This window comes from Syzygium oleosum, unplaced genomic scaffold (genome assembly GCF_021117445.2).
Source record: "Syzygium oleosum isolate NSW1041296 unplaced genomic scaffold, Sole_v2.1 Sole_v2.39, whole genome shotgun sequence".
Classification (NCBI taxonomy): Eukaryota; Viridiplantae; Streptophyta; class Magnoliopsida; order Myrtales; family Myrtaceae; genus Syzygium; species Syzygium oleosum.
In genome coordinates, this window is record NW_026607523.1 from 1968899 (window position 1) to 1981076 (window position 12178).

General features: G+C 42.5%; 1 protein-coding gene across 1 annotated transcript; it reads right to left on the reverse strand.

The window, feature by feature from the left end:
- Positions 1-7413: 7413 nt before the first annotated feature.
- On the reverse strand, positions 7414-12025 carry LOC130135917 (uncharacterized). Its single transcript, XM_056305783.1, has 6 exons — positions 11978-12025; positions 10743-10884; positions 9715-9890; positions 8937-9068; positions 8561-8657; positions 7414-7528 (listed from the first exon to the last, which is right to left on the reverse strand). The coding sequence occupies exons 1-6, from the start codon at positions 12023-12025 to the stop codon at positions 7521-7523; spliced, it is 603 nt and encodes a 200-aa protein (XP_056161758.1). The 3' UTR covers positions 7414-7520.
- Positions 12026-12178: the final 153 nt, after the last annotated feature.

A 12178-nucleotide genomic window follows, 5' to 3' on the forward strand; every position in this document is an offset into this window, starting at 1 on the left:
TTGACATCTAATCACCTCAAGCAAGGGCATCCAAGGAATCAAGATTCCTCCTTGACTTTCCTGAAATCCAAACCTAGAATGTCCATTCGGACTAAACTGGATTACCCTGTTGTCTGAATTCATTACAGCTTTCTGCCTTACAAATCACTCCGCATCAATCTCCATGACAAAATCGTACATGGCCAATACTACCAAGTCAACACTCCTTTCTCTACTATCAATTACTATCTCACAGTTAGGACACCTCAATGACACCATCACCTTATCATTCGAGGAATTGTCACACCAAACGTGACTCAAGTACAACAGACTCAATCCCGTCCAGTTTAACTAGTTGCTCCGACTCCCACCTTCGATGCAAGCCTCAGGACAGCTCATTCAATGGTTTGGCTTTCTGATATCCTCACTAACCGATGGGATGAACAATCTATTTCCATGCCATTTACTTCTTCCTGAAGCAACGATTATCCTTATTCTGAGCATACCATGATCCAGAAGTGGTTGCCCCTTCTCACTAATCTCGCTCTATCACATGAGCTCATTCAAGCATTTTCACATCATTCCCGATGTTCAATGAAAGCATTAGGTTTCGAGATCCGACTTCAGTCCGTCTTGGAATTTCCGAACCTTGTCCTGTGGATTCTCAACCAACCAAGCGGACTCCTTTCCATATCGTTCCACAGTCATCTGCCCCCAGTGAAATCATATAAACTCCGTCAGTTCCCTTTTTGGGCAGTCTCCGGGAAATATTCTCCCATAGGAACTCTTAACAATCATGGCCCAAATCTAAGTTGTACTCATTGGGGATGTCTTATCCCTGGTGGAAGGCCATCTACAGCTGGCATGATTCTGAAACGGATACACCGCCAACTTTACTTTCTTCATCTCGGTGCACCCCAATGTTTCAAAGGCTTTCTCAACTTTCGCTAACAATCCCGGTGCAACCTTGGGGTCACCCTTACTATTGAACTTAAGAAAGTTTCACTCGAGAGATTATTCCACTAGTTGATGCACTCGCCTATTAGCCACTATGTGAGCTTAACCCTACTGGCATTATTTCCAATCACAGCAGTAATCGCTGCAGCCCCAACAACCTAGGCAATAATGGCGCTCCCTTCCTGAGCTTGCCTGCCCACACATTCCCCCTTTCTAATAGGATCTGAGTCACAACCTCGAATCTTAGGTCTCAGGCTCATGGTCTACAGCACTCGACTGCTACCGAGTTTCCTTACTCATCACACTGCCATTCTTGACGCCTCACTATACAGCTACCTGCTATAAACCCCCCTAAGGGATTAGAGACTTAAACCAATCTATCTCAGTCTAAATCCTAGGCAGGTATCAAACAACAATCAACACTCAACATACGGCCTAACATTTATCCAACACATCACCCAAGGGGTTTGCATACTCACCTCAGGTCCTGCCGCACCTGCACTGCAAGGGTCACACCGAACAATCCAAACACAATCAATGCACAATGGTTAGGAGATGCATGTAGCACACGAGGTCACCCTATTGGCTACCCATGGTCTCATCGCTCCTTATCACTCCAAACCTCGACCAAATTGGACCGAGCTGACCTTGCTCTGATACCAATTCAAGAGGGGTTGTCACGCCCCGTACTCTACCGGAACGCAACATCCCGTCGACGGTCGATTATGGTGCAACGCTCCCAGGAAGCATTGCCGACCCAACGCCCAATCAGAGATCAAACACATACGGAAGCCACGTATATAAATAAATATATACACCCATACAATAAATCGCATGAGACTAAGGATAACCAAGCAATAAACAACGATCAACGCAGGAAATATGTACATACTTATATCACTATTTTAAAACTCTTTTACAGTGCTCCCAACAACTCAAATAAAACACCAACTCCTAGGAATAACCAAACAGCCACTTCTTCGATCTGCTCCGTCTCCACAGGGGTGCATGCTCAACGACCGCTGGATGAAATGCAGCATCCCAAAAAGTGGTGGTGTCCTCGGCATCCTACGGTTGGGGGTCTGAAAATGTTTCGGTTTACACAACCGTGAGACGAATCTCAGCGAGTATGACCCCCTAAACCTAGGTTAGGCTAACATGCAATCTCCTGACCGGAAACAAATATTTATAATCACAACACGACAATAATCAAACCATTCTTAGACCCTGCAGGTTAGACGGATCAACATATAATAATCACGGCACATACGTGGCACGCATGATCACCCGTATGCCAATCACATGCTCATGCACGATTCTCACACCTTCGTATGCCGGTCGTGCATGTTCATGCATGCAAATGTCGTCGACATGTCATGCGCATTTCTCCGGCCCACTGGCCCACACTGGCACACTTGCCCAATTCATTATTATTACGACTCGAGTCATTAATTTTTCACGGCCCGGTGCGTCTACCCTGCTTCAAAGTGCATGAGGCGCAACACTGTTCTCCTTGCGAACCAGAGCCTGCTTCAAAGTGCATGAGGATGGTTGCCTTCCGGACGTACCGGGCATCGTCCTGCTTCAAAGTGCATGAGGACGGTATCGACCCGAAGGTCCTTAGGTGATCACACAACTTATTATTATCTGAACCCAGCGTATAACGCTTCAGGGTATTTTAGGTGATCACATGCTCATGGCAGACACGCATTCTCGCACAATTTCACCACATGCCACACTCTTGGCATACACAATGCGTGTCCATGTTATGCAATGTAATGCACCACGAGCGCCAATGAAATCCAATCACTCAATATCACAGCACGTGCTCAATTGACCCAATTAATACCGTGTGGCCCAACGTGCGATTCACAATTCAAACACATATTTCAAACCAATCATTGGCCAATCGCACTCCACAAAATCAGCCACACAATATCACGAGAGATGAATACAAGCCAAGGCACTCAAGGTCGATCTCCGACACTAATATACCAAACATACTCATGCTCGATTTAGACGCATTCAACTCATCCTCAATACAATCAATTTATTTCCGTTCTCACCCAACCCATTCAACATTGATTCCGCACATTTATTACAATTCAATGTAATGCGCCTAAGGCCCGCCTTGGCAAATTAGACTTAGTCCTCATTCTCATTGGTACGGGGTCAATAGATAGGATTTATATAAGTCCTAAATAACTCCTAAAAATGCCTAATTCCTTGCCATCAACCAATGACTCAACTAAGTACTCAACTTGGACAAATTGCACAAATTCGGTACTCAATGAACAGTACCAGGGGAGGACACATTTTGTCTACTAAACCACAATTAAACACCCTCATTAGGCTCTAATCTCAAACTCCAATCACCCAACAACCAAATACACTTAATTAGGCCTCAATTAAGTCCAAATAACACTTGAATTGCCTAATTTCAAGTCTTGAATCATTGAACTCAATTAGTGCCACACTTAGACAAATTTGTGCAATTTCGGTACTAATAAACAGCCTGGGCATATTAAGCCTTAGTCACTAGTTCACACTTAAACAATCACATTAAGGCCTAATCACGTACCCTAATCACCCGACTACCAAATACACTTACTTAAGCTTCAAATAAGCTTAATTAGCCCCTAAAATGTCCAATTCTAAGTCATTAACCATTGAACTCAATTAGTACAAAACTTAGACAAAAATACACAATTTCGGTACTCGAGTGAACGATTGCGAACAGGGTGCGTTTTGGGCCTTAATCCACCATTAAAACATCTCATTAGATCCTAATGACCCATACAAAACATCACACGCACAATTAAACCTAATTAACCCTCAATTAGACCTAATTAACCCCTAAAAATGCACAATTAAACTAATTAAGGGTTTAGGGGTTTATACTCGCCTATTAACGACTCGGGACGACGGGAACGGGCGGTCGATCACCGACGCGCGGTAAGGATCGACGGCGGCGTTCCGGGTGCAAGCCGGCGGTTCGCGGCGACACCGGCGGAGGCGATTTGCTGCTGATTTTGTTCTGTTTGGGCTGGAAATGGGACTGTGGATGGCCGAACAGGTGAGAGAAAGGTCCAAGGGTGCTGTGGCGTGCGGTGGTAGGTGGCCAGCAGCTCCGTGGTCTTGTTCCATCGTGAACGATTACCGAGAAAATGCGAACGTGAAGCTGCAGAACCAGAAACGGAAGAGAAGAAGAAGATTTTACGGGAAATGACCGAATGAATCTCACGAGAGAGAGAAATGGTCTGGTCCAAGTGAGTCAACAATGGGTGAGTGGATTCCAAGTGTCAAGATCTAGGGCTATTGGACAATTTTGCCCTTGATCCAATGGCTATAATTCCTTCTTATCCAATTATTTAGGGGTAAAATGGTCATTGGTCCTTAACCCAAGCTGACCAGACCTGGTTTAGCCCTAACTCACCTTGGTTAGTCCCCTAATTAAATCCAAAATTCGGAATTACCAAAAATGGGTCCAAGGGCATTTTGGTAATTTTTCGGTCCCGGGTCAAAATTCCAATTTTCGCACACACGCGTTCCATATGTGCGTGGCCAACATAATATGGCGTCGGAATCGCAAAATTCACTTTTTAAGTCCTCGAAAACTGACTGCAAAGTTTCGGGAATAAAATAATATTATTTTTCCAATTTTTGTCGATATTCCACTTTTTGGCCAAAACCACTCTAAATGTGCGTGGCCACCCCAAAATGACATTGGCCGTGAAAAATAACCTCAAACGGCCTCCGATCGGCCTCGGTGCCACGGGGGCAAAACAGTAATTTCTCACCCCGGACCGAAATTCCAATTTTTACTCGTACTAACCCCAAACGTGTGTGGCCAGCGTAATATGACGTCAGATTCCCAAAAATAGTCTCTTAAGCCTTCGAAAATCGACCTCGAAATCCGGGCTCAATTCCGTGAACAAAACTCGCTAAACTTTCAATTTCGGGTCTCTCACTAACAGCATTGTTTAGGAGTTACGCGTATCGACCTAGGGCTATCCATATCGTAATGGTCTCGATCATTGAGAGAATGAGAAATTATCATTAGTTCCAGAGGTCACGATCACTCGGTTCAAGTTCAAGACTGGTTGGCCACGTGTAATTTCGGTCTTGCAAAATCACCTGCGATCCGATGGTACATCGTTGGCCTTGACCAAACCAGATCCGTTACCTTTCCTAAGATCGGTCCATACTGGTTCATAATATTCTCTCGTCATTTCTCGAGATCGGTGCCCAATTCACGATCGGGTCCCTGGTCCACGTACCATTTTTCTAGTTAGCCATACCCTATTGGTTAGTGTCCCGAGAGTGATCAGCTCTGGGCGAGACTTACTAAAATGAAATGCGAAATATGGTCAATTTATTGATCCCGGAATTACATCGAAATTCAGGCTGTTACAATTGGCCTTAAGGATATGTCTTATGACACATAAAGTAATGTTAACAATAAGGATAAGACATATGTAGGTTCATTGGAACCATAAAGATATTCTCTAGTGACACATCAGGTTTTTGTGACACTTAAGGAAAGAGAATGAGGACTGACAAAGGGGATGACACATGAGATATCACTTTTTATGAGGTGTCATCCGTTTGCCACACAACCATATCGAATCCATATCAGTAAAGTCTAAGGCACTTGTGACCATGGAAGGCTCTGCGTGATTACATGCAGTTACCGCCATGATTCGGTGTTTGAAACTTTATGGGATCGGATTGACTATTAAGAATTATCCATAGACCAAATAAAGGTGCACATAAGGTACGATTTCAATTAATATAACCCAAGTGGGAGAATGTAACGTTTTCCTGATGTGGGTTACATTAATTGAGATTGTTATTACCCGCTTACGGGTTTGGTCTAATAAGTTTGGATATAAGGTTTCTTAATTGGTCGGATATGGGCCCGGCTTGTGTGGGCCGAGTTCGGCCCGGCCCGTTATGAGAGGGCCTGGCTGGAAACTCTATAAATAGAGCTGCAGGTCCCTCCTCTGCACCTAACTCTCTCCAATCTCTCTCAAACGCTCTCAAACTCACCTAAGGCTTCCGTGAGTTGGCTGAGGCAGTCTCATAGCGCCGGGACTTCGGGGGTGACAGGGGAGAAGACATACGGCACCGGTTCATCGTCATTTCCGCATCCAGGCCGATGGAATCCAAATCAGGTGCACAAATTTTATCCATCTTTTTACCGTACCGTTAATATCTCGCTATGGTGATCCTAGGGCGCTCGGCCTAGCCATACGGGCTGGCCAACAGCAAGAAGACAACCGAGCAAGAAGAAACAAGTGATGGCAGTCTAGATGTATCGGGCGTCGGGTCGAAAACAGCCCTTCATCATTTAAACAGCTGAAAGTGTCCGTATTTTAACAGACATGTATTTTCAACAGGACAGATAGTCATGACAGCACACAGGTGCAGAGAGAGAGAGATCTACTTGCAAGATTCCTTAACAGACATTATTGAAGCTCCACTCCTTCCAATAACACGTCCCATCTTTCCGGGTGGAACATCAAGAACAGAGAGGATTTCGTCCTCTGGAGCATTTTCCGCTGCTGACATGTCATCTACACGTGAAGTACTCTGAAATTAGTCCTCGAGTCAAGGCTCTTGTTTTAGCATTCAAAGTACAAAACTCTTTTGACATTCTCATATTAACTCGTTTTTATAATACTATGCCACCTGCAAGTGATGCATCCCGAGTCATTAACAACAAAATCTGATGATTATTTTCATGTTGAAAAATAAAATATTAGCATTAAAAACTGAATCATAAGATGACATATCCGCAAGCAAAGCAATTTCTACAAGCCTAGTTAAAAGGTGGCACCTTATCTCAACAAAGACATGGTACTAAGCTAAAGTAACATCTCTATATTGCACATTTAGGACTTTAAAAAAATTGGAACTTAAATTTGATGCGACCATGCAATGTAGAAAGCAACATCACTTGAAGAAGACATTAATGGCCCTGAAAATAGTGATTTTGATTTATGCCAGCCACGTTAAGCAACCATTATACTATCCAAGTTAACTTCGCTGAGCTCTGAAAAAGCACCTCAGGAAGTCATTCACTGGAAATCTCCACCCATCTGTACGATCTAAATTGTCATTGATGTCTGCTCCAATTTGAAGACAGGAAAAAAAGTTGCACCAACCTTCTATCTTTTGAACAATTCCACATCTCAATCCTAATTCAGAGCATATTAAATACCAGCAGAAACCCTAGAATGACTTAGAAGGATGGGGTGACAAAGTCAACAAGTGCAAGCACTAGTTCCCCACACGATGCATCTAGCAGTTACCAAAAAATACAGAATAAACAAAAGCTAGTCCAAAAATTTTTATCTGTAATTTTTAAACCTGGAATCGGAGGCAAAGATGGCCAATCAGCATAATTATTGTCATTGATACAAAAACACCGACAATAAAGAGCACTGCCAACTGCCAGATACTACAAGGATCGTGGATTCAGTTTCTTCATCATCTTGCGATAGATGTAAACAAGAAATCGAACATCATCTGCAGCTGCACGTATCATCATTTCAGAAAATGGTCTGTATGTCCAGAACTTAGGGTCCTGTAAATGAAACACGCATATTAGTGAAAGGCAAAAGAATATTTTGCACTGGGCACATCGTGCGGCTATGTAAAAGGTGCACATTAGTAGTCACGAGCATAGTTAGAGCAACTGGAGCTATCATATAAATGAAACAATCACCAACATGTAAACTAATATATTTGTTCAAACTGGAGTTATTTTTTAACTGGCCATTTACTCCGAACTAATGAACCATACTAAAAAAATTATCATCTCTTGATTGGCTTCTGCTTAAGAACTCCATAATGTAACTCAGCTGATAGTATGTGAGTCTAGTGGATCAGATCACTAGTGAGATAATAGTTAGCATTCAAAATTCTATTCGGCAGAATTTGGGAAGGGTAGACACTGCTTCTGAGTTAATTAACAACTAATAATTCGCTTTTGCAGAGGGAAAATTGTGATTGCCACAACATTTGTAGGTAAAATAAAACAAGCTCTCTGTTGAACTCACTGTTGTTGAATAGCCTTAATATCAGAACTATAATTCCTGAGCATGGTCTGATCTAAAAGCAATGCACTGGTAGCAGCAAAAGCTCAAAGCAATCTCCAACAACAGAGATATTTGTTGTAGCGTATTTAGCATTTTTGTGTCAAGTATTGATGCATCACAGCTCATAGTTTGGAAAACTGAACCAGATATCAATCCTGGGGGAGTGAGTGCAAAGGCCAAAAACAACTGGTTTCCACACGATGACCACAACTAATCAAATACTTCAACTCACCTGCCTAAGGAGGATACGAACTTCTTCCTTCTCGAGATAAGATATGCCTGCATCAAAACCAGAGAAGAAGAAATTAAAACACCCCACATGATGTGCAATTTGGATGTCATTTCATATTGTAGTTCCCATAGACATTGACGTGTGAGAACCACACAAGAGTTGAAGGCAGATAAGAGGAAACATAAAGTTCTGGTCCAGAGTACTTTTCTTGATCCTAGAACATGCAAAAAAGTATGCCCCCCGACCTAAAGTAAGAGCCCGAGCAATAACAGAAGATGCACTATACCACCACAACGTGCATCTGCAAGAAGGCTGACAAAAGATATGTAATCATCGGGCAATCGCTTCCTTTCTTCTTGCTCCTCTATAAGGTGGTAAGCAATCTGCTTAAATCACAACAATTTGTTATTCCCAATAATTTTATAAACTTAAGTAAGCCTCCTCAATCAATTGTTGCATCAAGTTGCAAAAATGAAAGACAAAGCCTACCATAAGACTGAAATTTCATACGAAATGCTCACCTGAGTATCCACAACATTATTCAATTTGATGCCAAATTGGAAGTAAAGCCTACAAAATCAAATGTCCAAGCACAAGAACCGTGTGTCATAATGTATGTGAGAGTGGTTGAGATGCAAAAGCAAATAAAACCAGTTAGAGACCTCACTATCTCGTTTGCAGTCATGAATAACTTTGGTGACGTACATAGACTCGAGTGCAGGCTTGCAAGCTTTCATGAGCATCTCACCTCCCTGAATGGCATCAACCAAATATATAGCATCTGGAAAAGCTAGCTGCAGATTACACAATGCTTGAATCATCAGAAAAGAACTCTAATTTTCCAAAAAAAATGAGTTCTTAGGTGGAACTATTGGAAACTCTACTTGATTACAAGCACGAAAACCTAAAGGACATTCAACATTCAATGAACAGAAAGAGACTAAGGAAGCAACACAGCATGGAAAATAGGATCCAATTGCTTCTAAACAGCATATATGAACTGGACACATAAAATTATTCCTACAATGGACAAGACCTACCACATTACTTCATACATTCACTTAGGATAAAATCAGATGATCTGTGTATGTACACACGCATATAATTCTCTGGCTCTGCCATTGAATATTGAAATTACATAACCTATTAGCTGAACATTAACATTACGTGAGCCCAATTGTTACATTTTAGTTTAATTATGTGACTCTACCCCCATTTGCAAACCATCTGTCTGTATATTATGCTTATCTATTCTTCAATATGGGTGATAGGGCGTCTGTAGGAAAGCGAAAGTGTTAGTGATGTCATATTTACATCTTATCAAAAAGGTGAAAATGCAAATCATGTGGTTCATGTTTGATGTTAATCATCACTCTATATATGATAAATGATGCTGGATGTCTCAATGAAATGTCAACATCGTTGAAAAGGACTACATACCTCCATGATACAAAGCCTGCCATAGCAACATAGGTCAACACCCTCACAATCAAAACCAATCACTAATTGCCTATCAGAAGAGGGTTCCAGAAATTCAGCTGGAAGTTGAGTTGCACAACTAACGATGTGAATGGGAACCGATGAAAGTTGAGCTCCGTCTTCTACAGGTTTTTCACCTACAGTATGTGAACAAATTTGAAAACAAAAAAGAAGAGAGTTTCGAGCTCCATGAAATAGATCTTAGCGTACAAATGACATATGACAACGTATTCTAATTAGGTAATACAATTGATATAACTACAATGAGCAAACATTTTCTTATTATGGAACGAGTTGCTTTGACACAGACAAGTGAAAATGAAGTAAATCCCACTTGCTTGCTTATAAGATAACCGAAACAAGATGAAGATTTACTTTCTATTACAAATACCTCACTTCAAGACAATCTACAATATGTATATTCACATAATTTATTTATTTTTTTCTTTTACATCAAGCAGCCTTCAAGGTAGTGTAAATTTGGTTAAAATCCTTTCGCGATGCGTTGACAGAACAATACATAGTCAGAATAATGGCAAATCCCAATGCACCGCCGCCTTAGCCGGCTTCTCGAATAACTTTTCCCATCCCCCATCCACAAGCACAGTTTCACAAGATTCAACACAAAACCACCAAGCCAAAAGGCAGCGAGAATTAGCCAATCGGATTAAAAGCAAGCAGCTTCAACGCTGAACAAATTAGGTTTTTCACACACTCAAGAGCTCCGTTGCGAGCAAATTTTCTCGTGATCTAACACTATTACGTCACATCACGTCACGTCACATCGCATCACATTTTCCTTCTTTCCGGCATTTCACCGGAATCAACACAGGCGAGGAAGACGAAGAAACATCAACCTCACCACCCTACAAACGAAGGGCTCGACTCGAGAGAACAATCGACTCCCGAAATCGACACGGAGTGTTTAGCCAAATAGACACTTTCGCAAGAACGGCAGAATTCAGAGGATGATCGGAAGGCGGGCTTACCGGGGTCCGGCGGCAGAGGGACTTGCGTCTGGGCTGGCGGAGGAGGAGGAGGTGCGAAAGACCCCAGCTTTCTCTCTCTCTCTCTAGCGAAGCTGATCAAATCTCTTGCTTCAAAGTGAGAAATGAGTTGGTGACAACGCAACTATTTTCGAAGCTCATTTTGGAAGCTCGGCTGGCTACTTGCTCCACTTGGGCGACGGGTCCTACGGGGCGAGTAGCCACCCCGGAGGTGTAAAGTAGGTCGGGTCCGGGTCTTGGCAAGGACCAGCCGAGACGTCGAGGACGGTGACGTCGTCGACAGGGAGTTCGACTTCGCCTCTCCATTGGGTCGTCTGGCTAAAATCACGACTCGCGTCAGTCTCTCTCTCCGACGACCTTTTCTTTAGAGGAAAGCTCGTGCCATCAACCCTCCGACCCCGACTCCACTCCACCAAGCCTCCGTCGTTTTCCAGCAGCGCGACGATGGTCGTCCAGAGATGAACCTCAGATTTTGCGAGACGGAGAGAGGGAGGTGTGAAGCGTGAGGCTTGAAATTTTGAAATAAAGAAAGAGAGAGGGTGGGGGAGAAGACGCTGGAAAGGAAAAGAGAAAGAGAACGCGCACTTGAAAACTTCCAATTTTTCTTCTTCTTTTTTTTTTCCATGTCACTTGACACGTGTCACTTTTTTAATGGAACAGATACGCCACGTAGGACAATGACGTGGCAGTATGATACTAGTGAATATTTTCTCCTTAAAATCACCCCTTAGGTGGAGGGACCCTTGGATCACCGGTTGTGCCATCCCCAAACATCATATCCAAGTACACTTTTTGGGTACCTTGTACTCAAAATGTGGTATTTCACAAGCATTTTAGAAGGCTTTGATGAACGATCAAGATTTGTTCTTTTGTAATCTATCGGTCACCAACTTTCGACGATCCGGTCCTCTGAATTAATTCTTCAAAATCCAAGCCAAATAGGATTTTGTTTCCTCATAGCACAAAATCGAATTTAAAAAATCTCCGCAGTTGGATTAAACTATTAATGCTCACGTGACATGAGATCCATCGATATTTGCTTTAAAATCACCCCTCAGGTAAAGGGACCCTTGGATCACTAGTTCAACGGTCTCTAAACATCGTATCCAAGTCCATTTTATGGTACCTTATACTCAAAAAGTGGTATTTCACAAATATTTTAGAAAGTTTTGATGAACGATCAAGATTTGTTCTTTTGTAATCTAACGGTCACCGACTTTCGAGGATCTGGTCCTCTGAAATTTGTCGAAGTGTCTATTACCCATCTATCCTCGATTTGACAGTGGTTTCGCTGCATCAGGCATTGGGTGGCTCAAAGGAATTGAGGTCAGTATCACCATGGATCCAAGTCCAGAAACCTTAGCACTATGTTGATATTTCGGTTGCATCGGATAGGATTGGTAAGAGATGTGATTTAC